Source organism: Camponotus floridanus, unplaced genomic scaffold (assembly GCF_003227725.1).
Source record: "Camponotus floridanus strain SB8 unplaced genomic scaffold, Cflo_v7.5 scaffold155, whole genome shotgun sequence".
Lineage (NCBI taxonomy): Eukaryota > Metazoa > Arthropoda > Insecta > Hymenoptera > Formicidae > Camponotus > Camponotus floridanus.
The window spans coordinates 149,646-171,622 of record NW_020229276.1 but is presented as its reverse complement, the minus strand read 5'-3'; the positions used below and the strand labels follow the sequence as shown (position 1 = coordinate 171,622).

General features: G+C 28.5%; 2 protein-coding genes and 1 long non-coding RNA gene across 3 annotated transcripts; all 3 read left to right on the top strand.

Annotated features, from left to right (window-relative positions):
* Window positions 1-315: 315 nt before the first annotated feature.
* Window positions 316-5,642, top strand: LOC105247926. Its single transcript, XR_888933.3, has 3 exons — window positions 316-484; window positions 3,633-3,955; window positions 5,215-5,642. It is a non-coding gene; the product is annotated as an uncharacterized LOC105247926 (long non-coding RNA).
* A 3,279-nt stretch (window positions 5,643-8,921) lies between these two features.
* LOC105247927 (RCC1 and BTB domain-containing protein 1-like) lies at window positions 8,922-12,055 on the top strand. The gene is made up of 11 exons (XM_025406804.1): window positions 8,922-9,008; window positions 9,199-9,341; window positions 9,419-9,606; window positions 10,062-10,238; window positions 10,311-10,548; window positions 10,650-10,780; window positions 10,856-11,107; window positions 11,250-11,374; window positions 11,453-11,553; window positions 11,623-11,753; window positions 11,850-12,055. The coding sequence occupies exons 2-11, from the start codon at window positions 9,221-9,223 to the stop codon at window positions 11,988-11,990; spliced, it is 1,605 nt and encodes a 534-aa protein (XP_025262589.1). The 5' UTR covers window positions 8,922-9,008; window positions 9,199-9,220; the 3' UTR covers window positions 11,991-12,055.
* Window positions 12,056-12,669: 614 nt separating this feature from the next.
* LOC105247928 (RCC1 and BTB domain-containing protein 2) lies at window positions 12,670-19,830 on the top strand. The gene is made up of 17 exons (XM_025406811.1): window positions 12,670-12,883; window positions 13,198-13,340; window positions 13,462-13,666; window positions 13,851-14,009; window positions 14,090-14,342; window positions 14,455-14,585; window positions 14,708-14,965; window positions 15,234-15,355; window positions 15,574-15,583; window positions 17,899-18,048; window positions 18,121-18,376; window positions 18,489-18,619; window positions 18,696-18,947; window positions 19,076-19,200; window positions 19,287-19,387; window positions 19,457-19,587; window positions 19,681-19,830. Exons 4-17 carry the CDS (start codon window positions 13,929-13,931, stop codon window positions 19,819-19,821), a joined length of 2,142 nt encoding a protein of 713 aa, XP_025262596.1. The 5' UTR covers window positions 12,670-12,883; window positions 13,198-13,340; window positions 13,462-13,666; window positions 13,851-13,928; the 3' UTR covers window positions 19,822-19,830.
* Window positions 19,831-21,977: the final 2,147 nt, after the last annotated feature.

Below are 21,977 nucleotides of genomic sequence, written 5' to 3'. Positions count from 1 at the left end.
ACAATTAATTTTTCTCCAAAAAAAATTACATTTTTCGGCAATTTAATTTTGTTTTCTTAATAATTTTTAAATTAATAGCTTCTTTTTGCTAATTAAAAAACACAATTTTTATGATTATATCATGCGTATTATCTTACACATTATTACTTCACGCAATATCTTAGACGTAGATTAAACTCGATGAATCTTTTATGTTAGCTTTTGCATAAAATTCAAGTAAAATTTAATTTCTGGCGCTTCTCGATTGAATCCGATCCTGGACATTGCTTGTTGTGTACGTCGTGACGTTCTTCAAACGTGACAAAGTGGGAAAAGAGTGGGGCCACTTCAGACATTCTCTTCTTTTAATGGTCGCAGCCTTCAGTCCTTCTTCTTCTTGATCGAGACTCGGACGTGCTGTAATAATCGATCAACGAATATCATCGTTGTGATCTCTCAATTCACTGGAATTTCGAGGAAGTGCCCAACCATATCGTTCTTCACAGTGAGTGCCACTGTATCGTCTGTTCCACTCGCGTTTTTTCTACTTCATTCCATCAAAGAGACAAAATGATTTTCGAAATTCGATAGAATATTGTTCGCGTTGTTGGGAACCGCTTTTTAAAGATGTCAATGTTGTTGCATTTCCTTGAAGAATGACCTCCTGACTATTGCTCCAATACAAGTTCAATCCCGATAAATCTTATTGAAAGATTGAGAATATTTTTGCCTCTTCGTCTTAATTTCTAAATTGATTGAAAATGTGTTTTATCGTATTTGAAAAAGAAATATTTTTAATTAAAATAGTCGGTTCTCATGTCCAAAAATTTTTGGAAATATCTTCCTTAGAAAAAAGACAAAGCTTATAGATTTTTTATTATAATAATAAGTTTATTATAATAATAAGTTTATAAACTTAGATTCATATAAGATAAAGTTTATAGATTTCTTTAATAGAATAAATTTTAAATCCACTATTAGTTCATACGTATTTTATTTTGATGTAAAAATCGACTGTAAAATCAATCGAAGATTCCATAAATAAAACATTCGTAGTGATAATTCAGTGTGTGAAAAATAACTTCCTCGTGTTTCAACAATCATGCCTAAGCATTGATTATTTCTATCTCGTTTTATCTGAAGCAATGTCATATTGGAATTTATGTAATAAAGATATTCACAACATATTAATATCATACATGTGTTTATTGTGAAACATCGGACAGTTTTTTATTATAAACACGCGGTGATATCATCAGAGAATAGAATTCCTTAACAGCTACTCGTAAATATTACCGATGTAAATATATTTAACATCAAATGTGATTGTAATTTCACGTGAACGTTATTCGTTAATCCCTAAGTTAATAATAGAAGAATTTCAATTCATTAACATTACAATTTTTCTGTTATGATTGTGATGAGTTAATCAAATTTTTAAATGTTTCTGTAGAGAAAAAGAGAGAGAGAGAGAGCTACTGTTGATTTTCGATGGCATTGCCCATTCATAAATTTTTTAATAAGTAATTAATTAATCGAGCTATTTAATCGTTCGTAAAAAAAAAGAAAAATTTGCTTCCAAGAATGAAACAGGCAAAAACTACTTCGTGAGCAAGCTTGTCATGAATTGTACATGATACGTGATCATCATATAAACAAAAAGGATATACAAACGAGGAATTCGGTAGCGATTCCCGCGATATTTTAATTTAGATCTCATAAAAAAAATCAACTTTTAATTCTCTCAAATTTTTACTTGACATTTCTAGTTTGAATTTTTTAATTTTAATTCATAATTATCTCTATTTTAAGTCGAGCTCGTTAATTTTAATTCAAACGGATTTTTTTCGGATTCCACGTTTCACTTTTAATTCACTCAAGCTTGTTTTCATTCTGGTTTTAATTCTATTTTTAATTTCAACACGATCGATATCTAATACACACAAGATGCGATCATGATTGATAATAATATTATTTATATATCCACAAGAATTTCATATATGATTATAAAATTTCTAAAAAAATTGTTCTAATAAATTTTATCAAATTTGAACGATTTGTTGTTATAAAATTAATGATAACGACATATTGCTTGTAAGCAAATTCTGAGAAAAACGTGTGACAAACTAAAGAAAAGACAAATATACAAAGATTAATTTTATCCAATTGCTTGAAATGTTTTAAATAATTTATAAAAAACGAAAATGACTAAACTTTCGATGAATTTTCATTATTTAATTTAAAACCAAATTTGAATTCAAACTGTTAATAGAATTTCAATTTTTTCTTATTTTTAATCCCAATTTCAATTAATTTTTCTTCTGATTCTATCGAATGATTTCAATTCTAATTTAAATTTCTAATTTTAATTGTGAGGGACGATTTTTATTCTGACTTTAATCCTAGCTCCCAACTTTATCGAGAAAGTGAAGAAAATTTTTACGATGGCCACGCTATCGTGCCGTCAGTAATTACGCTACATACCGTTGCTATTAATTGTCAAGCAGAAATTTCACGCTGCCTAGATGCAATTGCGACGATTCTATCTTTATTCGAAAATGCCACCTTCGTCACGCGTTAATTTCAGCCAAGAAAGCCGGATGCCCTATGATGATCACATACAGTGCTAGCTACTTTCTCTCGTTTCCTAGCCCCCGATTTCCGATCCGGCCGCAATTTCGCCATACGCATTGTGCAGGGCTGAGAGTACTGTCTTGAAGAAGGAAGTTGTAAAGGGGATTCGCGTGCAGTTGCATCACTTTTCGAATAATAGAGAAAATATACCGGATGAATCGTGATATACAATTGCGAAGAGAGAAGAGATATATAATTCTATCATTTATTTTTAGAAAATTCAGATATAAATCGGAAATTTAAGTCCTTGAAGATTTGAGTAAATTTTCTCTGAATTATTAGATTGTATTCGGATCGAAAAGATTATGCATCCAGTCGCAATCGGTTTCTCGATACATAATAATTGTGATACGCATGATCTAAAAATCCTCATAAATCAGAGACCACTGTTGCGTGCGAAACTGTGCTGCAAAGTATCGGAAAAAAATTATATATATATGTAGTCTACATTTTTTGTATATTTATATGTGGACCACATATTTTTCTAGGCTGTCTCGTGTTTTGCATCAAACGATTCCACGTCCGCTTTCTCTGCCGAGCGAGAAAGTCTTTTCCTCTCAAATACGAATACTTAAACGAGAGAATAATGTGAGCTTTATTTGCACGGAATTCCTTAATTTCTCGACAACAGACGTGTTCAATAAATAAATAGCGGTCGAATAAGAAATAAATCGTAAAAATAAAAAAAATTAACATATCTAATATACATATATTTTTGTCTATAATTTTTCTTCATTCATTTTCCCAAAATCGAAACATATATTTATGTAGGAAATAATATATTTGCAAAATTAGAAAGCTTATATGTTGCGAAAGAAAATTGAGAAACACGGAGACAACAAAGTGATTAAACATACTGATATTATTATTTATAATAATATTATTTATATACTGATATTATTATTTATAATAATATTATTTATATATAATAAAATTATATAAAACATCTTATGTTAAAATATTCTAAACATTTTGACTTTTTAATAGTCATTTCTTACACTATTTTTCCTGTTTTTCAGGTGACACTGTTGCTGTCGCGGGCAATCAGCATGATTTCAGCGCAACGTCTAACGGAAAACGATGTTTCTACGATGATGGACCCGACGTCCAAGATGTCGCTGAAAGACGCCTGCTTCGACTTTGCGCTGGACAGCTCTAATTGAGTCGAAGGATAATATCTTCTTGAGCTTACATAACATCTATGAGCTTAGCGTATTTCACGGCCCGTGGCACAACCGAGAGCTCCTTTAAACGGGCCCTTCGTATTTTCGAATAGTTGTCCAATGTTGACGTGCAATGTTGTTGCGCTTTCGAAAAATCGCTCAATCGGTTGCGTTCCCAGGTGAGCAATTCCAGCAGATTCTGTCAAATTGCGTAATCGTCCACCGCGCGAGGTGAAATCAAGACGAATCGCACGCGATTTATCGTTATATCAATATCTCCGGATCCCCGAGATTGTAATTAAATATATGGCAGGAGTCCTTGGACGATTTTAGAATGTGTCATTGCGACAAAATGTCCTTAATCGGACACAACAAAATTGAATAATGTGAGCTTTTTGCTTAGGCAAACTACAAAAATTAGATAGACTATTATTGTAAAATTAAGATATCGTGGATTGAATTAATTATGAATATATTGTATGTGAAATTAATAAATAATTAAATAAATAATTCGAGGATAAAATAATTTAATAGTTTTAGAGTAATACACTTTCAAAAATTTATCATCTCTTGAAAATTAAAAATTCTATTTGTGAAAAGAGATTTTACTTTATATTTATTTTCTTAAAAATTAAAAATATTCTTAAAGTTTTAAATATACAAAAAGAAGTGTCCCTAGATGACTTCACGACTTTATCGTTTTGCGACGAAATGTTTTAATTCTTAATTTTAATATTATAAAATAAAAGATTCTATATTAATTGAATTAAAACTGAATATTAGTTATTCAGATATAATCCTTAAGTCCAATAAATATGAACTAATTAAAAATGTTATAGACTTTAAAATTAATATATACAGACAAAGATAAATAATAAAAATTAATTACAATTTAAAATAATAAAAATTATATATTACATTATCTTTAACTTTATAAATTAATATTTTTTTTAACTACTTAACTTAAATTATTTATTACATATAATTATTATATATAATTAATATATCATTATTAAATTAAAAATTAATTAAATTAAAGAAATAAACTGAATAATATAAAATTCTCACTTAAGAAGCTATGAAATTTGTTTTGTTGTAATGTATATCTAAAGAGAGATCGAGATATATCGTATAGACTGATTTAATTGCGAATTACTTGAATATAAAATAAATAAATAATTTGAATGCGAAATATACTTCACAATTTTAGAGAAGAAAGTAACACAGTTCTAGATTTTCTAGATATTTATCTTTCGAAAATTAACAGTCCTATTTATGCAAATACTCGATTTTATTTATTATCTTGAAACCAAAAATATTCTTTAATTATGTCAATAAACTCGAGTGATATAAATGTCAAGCTTTTAGCAACACTCATTTCTTTGAGAAATTTCTTACATGAACAATTTTCTTATCCCTAATGTTTTTTTTGTTACAGATAAACGAATCCACGGATTATGAGTACAAAGTCGTCAATAAATTTTAAATCACAAATTCTAGGAAGCTACGCGATTGCATGTTCGATTTCTAGATCGAACGAGAGCTGCAGCTGATTTAGTTTAGAGAATATAAAATCAACTGTTATACGCTCTGAATGCCGGGGAACTGCTGTCACCCGGAGCAGCTGATTTGCGCGGCTTTGTCGCTGACTTTGGCAAGCCGAGCCTACATCTCGGCGATGCCATTCATCGAGCGCGCATTGAAGTCACTGAGGAAGGAACCACTGCGGCCGCGGCCACCGCGATCTTCACCTTTCGCTCCAGCCGACCCACCGAGCTCGCCATCTTCAACGCCAATCATCCATTCATCTACCTGATCTACGACAAGCATGATCGTACCGTTCTCTTCACCAGGATTTTCGGTTCTCCAGCGAATTCGCTCGCTTCCGGTGCCGTTTAAACGGGAAGATTCCCGGCCTCGAAAGGTGAACAAAGTTCAAAGGGCGACTCGGCAGGGAATCGCTGCGTCAAATCTTTTTTCTCGTAGTCGATTGACTCAACTCTGGACAGAGTACTCGTTTGATCGTATGTGTTGATGTTGTTAAGTGATTTCTGTTAATGACCAAAGTCCCGATTCTTGAATTCATTCGCAAGATATACGCAAATTCTATTTTTGCGAGAAATGTATAAGTTAACTGGCTAGAAGCCATGTGTCAAGTCAATCAACTTACACCTTGCATGTAAGAGCAGAATTTATGGATATATTTCTCTTGCGAATGAATTTAAGAATTGAATCTCAGAGATCGTTCGAATACTTTGAATGTTTCTGTTGGCTTTTGAATCTGCGATCTTTCGAGAAACAAAGATCTTCTTTCGATCTTTTCCCGAGAGGAGTCTGTTGCATGAATCTCATTAATTTATTCTCGTATTTGTATTTTATATTTTACAACATCTTATTGTGTTATAGGTAGGCGAAAACACGAGTGTATATAATAAAAATCCACGATAATACAATCTTTTAATATTGAATGAATTTTGGTGTAATCGAAATCGTGCGGTTATTGACATTAAACTAAAACATTAGTTCTACATTAGTTCTACATTAGTTCTAACTTTCCTTCCTTCTCGAAATTGTGAACGACGAATAATGATGCATTCTAAATCGAAAGAGATGGTGTAGAAATATTAAAATTACACTGCGAAGATTTATGTAATAAGAGAAAATAAAAATATAATTAAACATACGTGAATTCAATTGAATTTTATTACTAGTATCGCTAAAAAAGGTAAGATATTTACATCTAGTCAAGATATATGTCAACGAATAGATCGCAATATGTTAAAATGCATATTCTCAAAATAAGGAAATTTATTTAAAACAAAATTATTCTCTCTCTCCCCCCCCCCCCTCTTTCTTTAGCTATCTATTTACCTATCTATCTATTTTATCTGTCTAATTACCTATCTATATTTTTATTCATATTATCGCATTTTTCTTTTTCTTTAATTCTCTTTCTTTTTGTTCATATTTTTATTTATTGTGAGAATATAAAATCAAAATAACGGACGTGAAATAGCGCGTGCGCTCTTATGTGTGTTTTTTTTGACTTTGTATTCTCACGACAAATATATAAATAAAAAGGAGAAATAGAATAGGAAATTCCTCGCATATGTACGGTGTAATACTTATTACGTCTTATATATACCATTTTAAAATTTTTAACGTTATCTTTTAACAACGTTATCATGTTTAGAACGTTAAGATCGCTGACTTCTTTATTGCGTCATTATTGGAGGGATACAAATGCAGAACATTAAGTTTGATTTCTCATTTTATCTATCAATAAAATTCGATTCTCGTTTTTAAATTCTCTTTTTCTGTAAAAAATATATATTGTTACATTTATATCAAAATAATATCACGGCTATCTATTAATGTGAAATCGAAATTAACGGAATGACATAAAAATATTTAAGATAAAATAAATTTGTTGTTAAATAATTAATATTATTTGACATTAATATTACTAATTGATATTATTATGGGAAGAAATGAACCAAGCAAGAAAAGGACGTATTCGCAATATCCTATGGACTATGAATACCTAGAAAAATGGCAAATATGTTACTTAGAAGAAGAATTTATGTCAAAAATAAATATCATAATGGTATTTGACTCTGGTAATAATCTATTCTTATTAATTGATTTGTAAAATTATTATTTAATTATTAATTTTGTTTTTATATTATTTATGTTTATCAACTAGATTCAGCTTTAATAAAGATGACTAATAATATGGTATATGGAGTTGGAAAAAATTGTAATGGGAGATTGGGATTACCAATTAAAGACCAGTACGTAAAACCCGTAAAAGTGGAGGCATTATGTGAAACAAATGTAATATCGTTTCACTCTAGTCGTGATGAAGTATGTTTCTACGCACTTACAGAAGAAGGAAAGGTTACAAATCATGTTTTACAAGCTCAACCATATCCAGTAGGAAAATTGGAAAAGGAGAACGTTATTCATATTGATTGTGGTATGTCGTTCATAATGGCACTTACCAATATAATCCGCCACAGCGAATGGTAATGCCTAAAAATTTGAACGAGAACAAGGCCTATGCATATATTTTACTTGGCGCATTTACCAAGATATATAGATTCTCATTTTTGAGAATTCTATAAAAACCTCTTTATCCTCCTGAAGAGACCTAGATGAGAACAATATCGGGGCGAAAGTCGCTGAATCGGGAATCGAACCCGAGTCTTTCGCTTGCCGGGCGACTGCTCTTACCACTGAGCTATTCAGCCCCACACCGATATCACTCTCGTCTATTTATTTATAACTGTGGAAAATGAAACGCGATCTTTTCAGTTATGCGTGAATTAAACTAAATCGAAAGGAATTAGGCTCGTTATGTATTAAACAACAAAATAAGAAAACTAGCGTCTCCGAGCCACAGCGGATGGTAATGCCTAAAAATTCTTTAATTATACGCGAAAATTTAAACGAGAACGAGGCATATGCATATATTTTACTTTATGCATTTACCAAGATATAGTTAGCCAGTTTTCTTGTCGTGTTGTTAAATATTTTAACTTAATTTTCATAAACGTCCATTTAATGATTAATGTACATTTATTTTTAATACATATATAATTTTTAAATACATATAATCTTATTTCACCCTCTATCTTTCTCTAAAGGCATAGTTAGAAGAAGACAAAGAGTGAGTTAATCGGCCGATTAAGTTTAACCGGAAATGGTGAAACCAGAGTACTTCCCTCTCAATCAGAGTACAAAATATTATTGCGTATGATCTTTTTTTCATTTTGGTAATATTTATTATTGGAGTAACATACACATATATATTTTAAAATACTTTTATTAAAATTATTAAAAAATTAAATTTTATGTGAAATAAAATAAGCATTTTAATTTTATATATATTATACACGCATATACATATATATTACTTTATAATATATGCTAAAGTGAAAAAAGATCACGCGCTGTTAATAATATGTAATAAAAATTAATAAATGTATGATATGTTTCGTACTTTTGAGATTCACAATTATGGATCTAGCACGGACATGAACCAATCGGTCGTTTTACCGTGGCAGCGAAAAGTGGATCCGGCCACGTAGTACCGCCGGTTGTAAAATTGATCCAGTTAGCGCCACTTTATGGCGGGAAAAAAGCGTTCCCTGAAAAAGGGCAGCATGACCCTTCTCAGTCTTCTCTCTGCTGACAGTGAACACAGCCAAGAAATATTCACGAAGAGCAGTAAGTTTGATTTTTTATTTTATGTATCAGAAAGTTTGACATTTTGTTTTTATTCTTTTTTTTCTCTAAAGCTAAAGGATATATGTCATTACTAAACAATTATGTAAAAATAATATTACATATGTCTTTTAATCACACGTACTTAAAATTAATTTATTGTAAAATAATTAATATTACTTGATATTGGTAGAAATAAACAAAGAAAAGAAAGGATGTATTCGCAAAGCTATCCTGCCACCTGTAGATATTCGGATCTTAAAAAGTGGCAAGTTTTTTACCTCCTGGATAACGAAATAACCTCACAAATTCATATGTTTATGGGATTTGACAATGGTAATTTTTTACTATTCTTATTATTCTTATTATTTCTTTTGCAGAATTGTTATTTATGTTTTGATATATTAAACTAGATTCAGCTCTAATTATGACTAAGAATGGAATGGTATATAGCTTGGGTACGAATTACGATGGTGAATTGGGATTAGATAAGGATTACATCCAACTAAAAGAAATGAAAACATTATGTAAGATAAATATAAAAACCTTTTACTGCAGTATTGATGCAAAATCTATCTTTGCAGTTACGGAGGAAGGAGAGGTATGGTAAAATATATATTAGTTAAGATATTTCTCAATTGAATTTTAAAGAAACAAATGATTAAACTGAATAAATATGATTTTTGCATTCATGGATTAAATGAATTAAATTTGTGTATGAATGTAATAAATGAATGTATAAGTATTATAATTTAACACAAAAGGATATGAATTACTATATTTAATTTCTTACACTTTATATATTTACAAGCCATTATTTAGTCATTAATATATTTTATGTATTTATCTTTATAATAATGCATGTATTTATATATTATTTTACTATTTTTAATTTCAATGTATTCATATTTTAATATTTTTAATTTCAATGCATTCATATTTTACAACAGGTATCTTATTTGTAATATGATTTCTAAAAAGATATAAAAAAAATTTTCTTATATAATTAATTTTTTTACAATAATTTTTTTTAAATATAAGTAATATTTTTTGAAGGTGTATTCCTGGGGCTCTAATGAAAACTGTAGATTGGGAAGACCAGAATTGGAAGTGAAAACAAAAATATACATGCCTGCTCAAATAAATAGTTTAAGTACTAGGTTAACTGGGGAACACATTACAGATATTGCATGCAACAATTACATTTGTCTTGCTTTGACAGACAGTGGAAAAGTAAATAATAACTAAAGTATAGAAATTATGATAGTTTTTGGTTTATTTGTTGAATAATTGTTTATAATTTAGATATATACTTGGGGGAACATTAAGTATAGTTCAAGCTATTATGACATTGTAAGTACACCATATCAAGTAAATTTCGATATTATTCATATTGCTTGTGGTTCGTCTTTCGCCATGGCACTTAACAAAGATGGTAAATTGTATAGTTGGGGCCTAAATAATTATGGTCAATTAGGAATAAACTCAACAAAAGAGAACTATGATCCATGTTTAATCACTTCATTAATACATGTCACAATAGGTAATATTTATTTTTAATATTGTTGTGACATTCATAAAAATGTTAAGCACAATTCTATAAATGTCAACAATAATTGCTGATTAATGATATTGATGTTTCAGTTAAAGTAGTTTGTGGATTGGAACATTCATTGGCGCTCAATTCTGAAGGAAAAATCTATTCGTGGGGTAGTAACAGTAAAGGACAGTTAGGACATGGTAAAAAGACAGAACGGGAAATAAAACCTGTTATGGTAATCCGTTAAATTTATCTAATCGTGATAAATAAAATGAAAAATAGACAAAAAATTTTAAACATATATTGTTAGTTGTGTGCGCCTATAATGGGAAAGATATCCGACATTGCCGCTCAAGATGATAAAAGTGTCGCCATTAACAAGATTGGACATGTCTATGTATGGGGTCATCGTGTTTGTTACCAAATAATTTGGGAGCCTGTTAGAACCCAATATTCCAACATCTATGACATATTCAGATATAAAATACCATACATCATTCATGATAGTACAAACGAAAAATCAAACATATTGGAATACCTGAGAGCAGCATTCAACGATCTTGTACGTTTCATTTTCTATCTCATATCTTTTTCCATACGCAATGCTTTCATTAAGATTTAATATTGTATGCAATCATAAAAAATAAATTATAAACAAAATTATATAAACAAAATTTTATTTCTATTTTTCTATGTTGATGTAGTCGACAAGCGATCTTACGATAAAAATTGGGGAACAACTTCTCTACGTTCACAAAAGTATTCTGAAAATTCGTTGTGAATACTTTAGAAAAATGTTCCAAAATAATTGGGCAGAAAATAATCAAAGGTAAGAAGCTAATTATATTTTTATTCAAAGTTTTTTAAATTTATTTTGTTCCATACATATGTTTACATATGTTTATAGTATCATTGAGCACGATCAATTCTCCTACAATGTGTATAAAGCTTTCTTGAAATATTTATATACCGATGTGGTCGATCACTTAACTTTGGAGGAAATATTCGGTGAGTTTTAATAAAATATTAAATTGAATTCCTCTTGTAATTCGTGATTAATGCAATAATTTCTTACAGAACTCTTAAAGTTATGTGATGAGTATAATGAGACAAAGCTTGAAGAAAAATGCATTGAAATAATAGGAGAAAATATTACTGTGTCAAATGTAGCTTTTTGTTATGCAAAAGCAATTGAAAATAATGTAAAGGTGATTTATAATTTATAATATCATTTTTATAATTTTTATAATTCGTTAAACGTAATTTATTTATATGTACGTATGTAATAATACATGTAATTTTAGGATTTAGAGGAATTTTGCTTTCAATTTGCGTTGAGTCAGATGACTGATGTGATACTATCGGAAACTTTCACCGATTTAAATGAAAGTCTGAAACTTGATTTTATGATTAAAGCAGCCAAAGCTGGTGCCTATAAAACATAAATTGTTCATTTTAATATTATAAATTTCAGAAGAGAATTATAATGGAGTTTTTTTAAAATTATGTTTGAATATAACAGATTTAATGAGCAAAAAAAAATTTTATTTTATCCTTACAGTAGGTTAGTAATTAGATGATATAGGATATCATGATTTACAATTATATAATGTTATTCCTTAATAAAAAATGAATCAAAGAAGTCTTTATCACATAATAACGCTAAGCAATACGCGAACGCCACGTAAATATATAACATAAAAGCAGTGGGTACATATACAGAATCAGTCTAATAAATAGTTCATCACATTTTTTTTCAAAAATCGTTGGAGATGGAAAAAGATCAAAATTGAAAAAGATATGGATACATACTTTAGTCACCATGAGGAATATTGAATGTGCTTTTCCATATTATCATATTACCAACTATGATATCCTCCTTTTGAATTAGAAGCATTAGTTTTGAGTTATTCCATAGATAATATTCAGTGTCCTTAATTACTTTTGTATCAGAACATTTTTTCCGAAAAATCGATTCGTTGCCGAGATACATACAAAATTAAAAAACGAAATAAAACTTTGAATCTGATGGGTGTTTAGAAATATTGATTGGGGAAGAAATAGTAAAGTGACTCTCTGGTTGAGTTTCACCCGGAAATGGTGAAACTCAACCAGAGAGTCACTTTACTATTTCTTCCCCACTCTACTATTTTTTCCCATCACCCCGGGGGTTGCTAGGAGTATTTTCGAGTGCAGTCATAGAAGTTTGTGGGTGTGATTATAACATGTCTTTTTCTTGAAATCTTTAACGTTATCCTTTATTCATATTAACAATGTTAAACATGTTATCCTCGCTGATTTCTTTATGGCGTCATTGCGTCAATATTAATGAAGAAGAGTAAGTTTGATTTTTCATTTTATCTATCATATCAATAAAGCTCGTTTTTCTTTTTTTAAACTCTCTTTTTCTATACAGAATATATATTGTTAGAATTATATCATGCATATCTATTAACGTGGAATCGAAATTAAGAATGACAAAAAATACTTAAGATAAAATTAATTTGTTGTAAAATAATTAATATTACACACTTGACAATATGGCTTGGGTATCAATTACAATGATTAATTGGGAATAGATAAGGATTACATTCAACCAGAAAAAGTAGAAACATTGACATTAATATTATTAATTGATATTATTATTTGCAGAAATAAACAAGAAAAGGAAAGTATGTATTCGCAAAGCTATCCTACGAACTGTACAGGCCTACATGTCGAAGAATGGGAAATGTGTTGCTTGTTGGAAGCAGAATTTACATCACAAATACATATGATTATGGCATTTGGCACTCGTAATTATCTTATTAGTTTTATTAATTCATCTGTAAAATTATGTGTTTTTATTTTATTGTTATATGTTATTATATGTTATTTTATTATTTATATTTTTATATTATTTTTTTTTTATATTAGAGTCAGCTTTAATAAAGAATAAGGATGATATGGTATATAGTATGGGTGTCAATGTTCATGGTATATTGGGATTATCAGAGAATCTTGCTAATGACAGAAAACCAGAAAAACCAGAAAAAGTAGATGCATTGTGTGTAAAAATATAAAAACCTTTTATAGTAGTACTGATGCAAAATGTATCTTTGCACTTACGGAAGAGGGAGAGGTATGATAAAATATATATTACAATTAAAATATTCTCAATTGAAATAGTTAAAAATGATTAATAGGAAAATATAATTTTTTTATTCTTGGAATTAAATGAGTAGTGAGCGAAAACATTTTTCCTATATAACTAATTTTTTTTAATAACTAATAATTTTTTCAAATATAAGTAATATTTTTTGAAGGTATATTCCTGGGGTTATAATGACAACTGTAGATTGGGAAAATTGGATTCACTTGCAACCACATACCTTCCTGCTAAAATGGATAGTTTAAGAGGGAAACGCATTATAGATATTGCAAGCAACAATTACAATTCTCTTGCTTTGACAGACAGCGGAAAAGTAAATAATAATCAAAGTATAGAAATTAATGATATCTTAATGATGTCTTAATTTGTTGAACAATTCTTTTTAATTTATAGATATATGTCTGGGGAAGCGTTAACTTTACAAAGAAAAGCTTACCAGATCAATGTCAAGTGAACCCATGTCAAGTGACAGGATTGAAAAAGATGAAAATTATTCAGATTGCTTGTGATATGTCGTTCGTAATGGCACTTACCAATGATGGTAAATTGTATAGTTGGGGTACAAACACTTATGGCCAATTAGGGATAAGCTCAGAAAACGACTTGTATCCATGTTTAATAACTTCATTGGAAAATGTCCACATAGGTAATATTTGTTTTTAATTACGTTGTTATGACGTTTGGAAAAATGTTAAGCGCAGCATTCAATAAATACCAACAATAATTTTTAACTAATGATTATATCTGTCATGTTTCAGATAAAATAGTTTGTGGATCGGAGCATTCATTGGCTCTCACTTCCAAGGGACATATATACTCATGGGGTAGTAACCACGAAGGACAGTTAGGATACGATAGAGAATGTTCCGTAAAAAAGGAACCTACTAAGGTAATCGTTTAACTTAATTAATCATAATTTTCTCTCTATTTTTCATTTCCTTTATCATGATTTATTTAATCACGATAAAGGAAATGAAAAATAGAGAGAAAATTAAAACATATGTCGTTTAGTTGAAATGGACTGCAAATGGAAAAACAATGGGAATTATATCCGACATTGCCGCTCAACATAAAGTGAGTGCAGCCGTCAACAAGCTCGGAAGTGTATATGTATGGGGTCATTCTCACTTGCTTATTTGGAAACCTATTAGAATTGAATGTTCGAATATACATAACATATTCAAATATGAAATGCCACACATCATTTATCATGGTATAAGAGAAAGATCAAACTTATTGAAACATCTGGAAACAATATTCGATGATCAGGTATATCTTCCGTTTTCTGTCACGCATCTTTTTATTCTACATGCAACTTTTGTCTTCATAAGATATAAAACAAAATAATTCAAAATATTAAGAAGAGAAAGAAAAAAGAGAAAAGGAACTGTTTAATTGAATAAATATTATAAACTTTTAAACAGCATGTCTTCTTTTCGACTTTATTCGATAAATGCTCATATTAATATTTAATATTATATGCAATTATAAGAAACAAATTAAAAATTATTTTTGTCCTTTTTTTTTGTCGATGCAGTCGACGAGCGATTTTACAATAGAAGTCGAGGGAAAACATATTCACGTTCATAAAGCTATTCTGATTCGTTGTGATTATTTTAAAAACATGCTTCAACATGATTGGAGAGAAGCTAGGGAAAAGTAAGAAAGTTAAATATATTTTTATTCAGAGTTATATGTAAATATACATATATATATATATATATATATATATATATATATATATGTAATAAGAAATTTAAAAAACTTTCTTTATGTTTCATAATAATACCGTTAAATGCAATGACTTCCCTTACAATGTATATAAAGTTTTCTTGAAATATTTTTATACTGATGTGGTCGATCATTTATCTTTGGAGGAGACATTCGGTAAGTTTAAATAATGCTAAAATGAATTATTAATTCGCGATTAATGCAATGGTTTGTTACAGAACTTTTAAAATTGTGTAATAAATATACTGAGAAAACTCTTGAGATAAAGTGCATGCAAATGATAGAGAAAAATATCAATGTGTCAAATGTAGTCCTTTGTTTTGCAAAAGCAACCGAATGTAATGCAGAGGTGACTATTATAATTTATAATATCATTTTTATAATGTTTATAATTCGCTAATTACTATTTATTTATATGTACGCACATATGTGCATGTAATTGTAGTATCTGGTGGAATATTGTGTTCAATTTTCATCGGGTCAGATGTCTGATATAATAAAATCGGGAACTTTGATCAACTTAAGTAAAGGACTGCTACTTGATTTTATATGGAAAACAACCGACGCTTGGGAGCCTTGATTAAATGGTTGTTGAAAATTAAAAATTACAGCAGAGAAATATATAATAGTATAGAAATATATAATAATAGTTATGTATTGTAATTTATGAATTACATAACGTTATTCCTTAGTGAAAAATGAGTCAAAAATATCTTTACTACTTTATTATTTATCTAGCTGAACATTTTTTTCAGAAATTTTTTATTTTTACATCAAAGTAATGAAGATTTTATAACAATAAGTATACATTAAGCCATAAGCCATATACATTTAGTATTTGAAATAAGCTATATATAACGTTTAAGGTAAACCATATAGATTAGTATTTAAAATAAAAATTAAGCAAAAATATATAGGAAGTTGTAATAATGCGATATATTTTGAAATAGAACCACGATAAAAGTGAAGTAATAAAAACATGAAAAAATTTTATAAAACAATAATGAAGTAATATTATATTTGCAAGTGTACAATCATGAATTTTAATAATAATACAATTTATAATTATGCCATTAATATGTTTTTATTCTATTTGTAAAAAAACTTTTCCTTCCTTTATTCTATTATTCATTAAGAAATGAATCAGCATGAAATGTCAAAAAATATTTTTATATATTTAATATGAAATGTTTTTCACATTAAATAAAATAATTAGTATTAAATAATTAGTAATAAAAAAATTAATTATTCTTTGTTACCTTTCACGGAACAAGGAAAACATATTGGATATATCCAGAAGCACAATCGCTCACTGAGCAGCTAAGGACTAAGTAGGAATTAAATGTCTTCTTCTTTTTAATAAGTTGGGGCGGGGGGAGAGAGAGAGAGAGAGAGAGAGAGAGAGAGAGAGAGACAGTCACTGCCATGGTTACCTATTAAATCCGCGTATGTTCAATTGTTGAGTTCATTTTTGCTGACAGTGAACACAGCCAAGAAATATTCACGAAGAGCAGTAAGTTTGATTTTTTATTTTATGTATCAGAAAGTTTGACATTTTGTTTTTATTCTTTTTTTTCTCTAAAGCTAAAGGGTATATGTCATTACTAAACAATTATGTAAAAATAATTTTACATATGTCTTTTAATCACACGTACTTAAAATTAATTTATTGTAAAATAATTAATAATACTTATAATAATACTTAAAATTAATTTATTGTAAAATAATTAATATTACTTGATATTGGCAGAAATAAACAAAGAAAAGAAAGGATGTATTCGCAAAGCTATCCTGCCACCTGTAGATATTCGGTTCTTAAAAAGTGGGAAAACTTTTACTTCCTGGATAAAGAATTTGTCTCACAAATTGATATGATTATGGCATTTGAAGGTGGTAATTTTTTACTATTCTTATTATTCTTATTATTTCTTTTGCAGAATTGTTATTTGTGTTTTGATATATTAAACTAGATTCAGCTCTAATTATGACTAAGGATGGAATGGTATATAGCTTCGGTACCAATTACGATGATGGATTGGGATTAGATAATGATTATTTCCAACCAGAAGAAATAAAAACATTATATAAGAAAAATATAAACACCTTTTGCTGCAGTATTGATGCAAAAACTATCTTTGCAGTTACGGTGGAAGGAGGGGTATGGTAAAATATATATTATAGTTAAAATATTTTCAATTGAAGTTTAGACATACTTAAAAATGTCTATAAATAAATATATTTTATATATTTATTTTTATAAGAAATGCATTTATATTTTTTATTCTTTTATTTTTTTTTAATTTCATTCATATTTCATATTTCTGCATTCATATTTCATATTTCATAATAAACCTTATTCATGATAAAGTTAAAAAGATATAAATAAATTTTTCTTACATGACTAATTTTTTTTTACTACAATATAATATAACTTTTTTTTTAATATAAGTAATATTTTTTGAAATAACAAGATATATAGATTGGAAAAAGCATTGAGAAACATATGCGTAACGTACACGCCGTTTAAAATGGATGTGAAGGATCGATTTAATTTCAAATTACAGATCAGACATATTGTATGCAACAGTTACATTTGTCTTGCTTTGACATTCGATGGAGAAGTAAATAATAACTGAAGTATAGAAATTATGGTAGTTTTTGGTTTATTTGTTGAATAAGTGTTTATAATTTAGATATATACTTGGGGAGACATTAAGAATAGATCAAGAATTTATTACGGTACACCAAATCGAGTACAAATCGAATACAAAATGGAAAAGGAGATTGTCCATATTGCTTGTGGTTCATCTTTCGTCATGGCACTTAGCAAAGATGGTAAATTGTATAGTTGGGGCGTAAATGTTTATGGCCAATTAGGAATAAACTCAACAGGGGACCATCCATGTGACGATCCATGTTTAATCACTTCATTGAGAGATGTCACAATAGGTAATATTTATATTTTAATATTGTTGTGACGTTCATAAAAATGTTAGCACAATGTAAGCACAATTCTATAAATGTCAACAATAATTGCTGATTAATGGTATTGATGTTTCAGTTAAAGTAGTTTGTGGATTGGAGCATTCATTGGCGCTCAATTCTGAGGGAAAAATCTATTCGTGGGGTAGTAACAGTAAAGGACAGTTAGGACATGGTAAAAAGACAGAACGGGAAATAAAACCTGTTATGGTAATCCGTTTAATTTATCTAATCGTGATAAATAAAATGAAAAATAGAAAAAAAAATTTTAAACATATATTGTTAGTTGTATGTGCCTGTAATGGGACAGATATCCGACATTGCCGCTCAAGATGATAAAAGTGTCGCCATTAACAAGATTGGACATGTCTATGTATGGGGTCATCCTTTTTGTTACCAAATAATTTGGAAGCCTGTTAGAACCCAATATTCCAACATATATGACATATTCAAATATAAAATACCACACATCATTCATGATAGTACAAACGAAAAATCAAACATATTGGAATACCTGAGAGCAGCATTCAACGATCTTGTACGTTTCATTTTCTATCTCATATCTTTTTCCATACGCAATGCTTTCATTAAGATTTAATATTGTATGCAATCATAAAAAATAAATTATAAACAAAATTTTATTTCTATTTTTCTATGTTGATGTAGTCGACAAGCGATCTTACGATAAAAATTGGGGAACAACTTCTCTACGTTCACAGAACTATTCTGAAAATTCGTTGTGAGTACTTTAGAAAACTGTTCCAAAATAATTGGGCAGAAAATAATCAAAGGTAAGAAGCTAATTATATTTTTATTCAAAGTTTTTTAAATTTATTTTGTTCCATACATATAAACATATGTTTACATATGTTCATAATATCATTGAGCACGATCAATTCTCCTACAATGTGTATAAAGCTTTCTTGAAATATTTATATACCGATATGGTCGATTACTTAACTTTGGAGGAATCATTCGGTGAGTTTTAATAAAATATTAAATTGAATTCCTCTTGTAATTCGTGATTAATGCAATAATTTCTTACAGAACTCTTAGAGTTATGTGATGAGTATAATGAGACAAAGCTTGAAGAAAAATGCATTGAAATAATAAGCGAAAATATTACTGTGTCAAATGTAGCTCTTTGTTATGCAAAAGCAATTGAAAATAATGTAAAGGTGATTTATAATTTATATCATTTTTATAATTTTTATAATTCGTTAAACGTAATTTATTTATATGTACGTATGTAATAATGCATATAATTTTAGGGTTTAGAGGAATTTTGCTTTCAATTTGCATTGAGTCAGATGACTGATGTGATACTATCGGAAACTTTCACCGAATTAAATGAAAGTCTGAAACTTGATTTTATGATTAAAGCAGCCAAAGTTGGTGCCTATAAAACATAAATTGTTCATTTTAATATTATAAATTTCAGAAGATAATTATAATGGAGTTTTTTTAAAATTATGTTTGAATATAACAGAGCAAAAAAAAATTTTATTTTATCCTTACAGTAGGTTAGTAATTAGGTGATATAGGGTATCATGATTTACGATTATATAATGTTATTCCTTAATAAAAAATGAATCAAAGAAGTCTTTCTCACATTATTATTTATCCATTTAAAATAAATATTTCTTTTAGAAATTTTGTATATTTATATTGAAGTTACAAAGATATTTTAAGTTTTAACATGTTTTGCTTCATATACATTTAAAATTAAATAAAAATAATATTCATAATAATGCAATATATTTTCAAATAAAATGTAATAAAGAAAAGAAGCATTAAAAAAAAATTTTATAAACACACAATAATGAAGTAATATTATATTTGCAAATTATACAGTTATGAATTTTAATGCAGAATTTTAATGAATTTTAATTTATTAATGCAGTTTATAATTATTATGCCATTCATATTTTTTTATTCTATCTATAAAGAAATTTCCTGTTTCACTTTCATTTTATTATTTATTAAGAAATGAGTCAGCAACAGATGAGATGTAAAAAAATTATTTTCATATATTTAATATAAATATAAAATATTCTTATAAAATATAAAATATTCTTTTTTATATTACATAAATATTTCACAAACTTACACTAAAAAATATTTAGAGCTTGACGTATATATTTACTCAGGAGAACTCTGGATATTCCCGTTTGAATTTAAATTGAAATGAATTTTATTGCTATTATATCGAAAAAGAGATTTTAGGTGGAATTCAAGGTAAAATTACATGTAGTGAAGATATATCAACAAATCGTGCTCGTTATATGTCAAAATCTCGAATTCTTCAATGATTTGAAAAGACTGCTTTGTCAGTAAAATAATTTTTATCTTCAGTTTATAAAAAAGAGCAGTTTTCTCTCGACATTGTTTAAGTTATTCTATCATAATTTCTATCTAGGATGATGAATAAGTCAGAAATCAGTGTTATTTGTCGAAAAATTTTAAATAACAAAGATGTACGAAGGACGAAGTTCGCAAATTACAAAGGACACATGTACAAAGGACGAAGTTGCAAGTTGTACAGTTAGAAATTTTAATAATAATCGTTTATAATTATTATGCTTATCGTCAATAATTATTACATTGGTATTTTTTCTTATTTTTTATCTATAAAACACTTTTTTCTGTTTATTCTATTATTCATTAAGAAATAAATCAGCAAAAGATAAGATCAAAATATATCAAAAAAGAGCCTAATTTCTTTTACATTTCATATAAAAATATATTTAATATAAGATATTCTAATTTCTTTTACATTTAATATAAAAATATATTTAATATAAGATATTCTAATTTCTTTTACATTTAATATAAAAATATATTTAATATAAGATATTTTTTTTTTTACGTTAAACTACAATCTTATATTTTTAAGAGCAAAGAAAATAATAATCTATTCAGTGTATCTTCCTCTTCCACCTTACTGTCTTATAAAAATATATAAATTAATTTAATAATTGCTTTCAATTATCAATCAAACAATGATAGAATTTTCTTATCGATTGATTTCTTTACAGATTTTCGCTATCGATAGCTTACGCCTCTTCTGACCGAATCGACAAGCTCTTAAGACTTCCACGAGGCCCATTCACGAAGCCTGACGTCATTGAGGCCTCACTACTGGTTTGCGGTTTCGAATCTTGCGCTTGCTTATTCCCATATGTTATGTGTGTATATGTATGCTCTATGACTTTGTATATCAGCAACCGTTAGGCGGTAGCATCCGCCAAACACGAGCACGTCAGAATCTGCTGCAGCCATTGGCATCCGATTGCGTCACTTTTAACGCACACATATACGTGACATATCTGGGATGTAGACAAACGCGAGTCCTGGTTCGCGCTCCCGAGTCCTTGACGTATTATAAGACAGAAGAGAGAAAGAGAGAGAAAGAGAGAAAAGAGGAAGGAGAAAGATGAGCAAGCTCGAGTCACAAGAGACATGATCTTCCTCGAAGGAATCGCTAATAAATAACGCAGCCGTTAATTTCCTTCCCGGATCTGGTGATCCCATTTAAAATCATCAATCAACAATCATTTGTTGATTG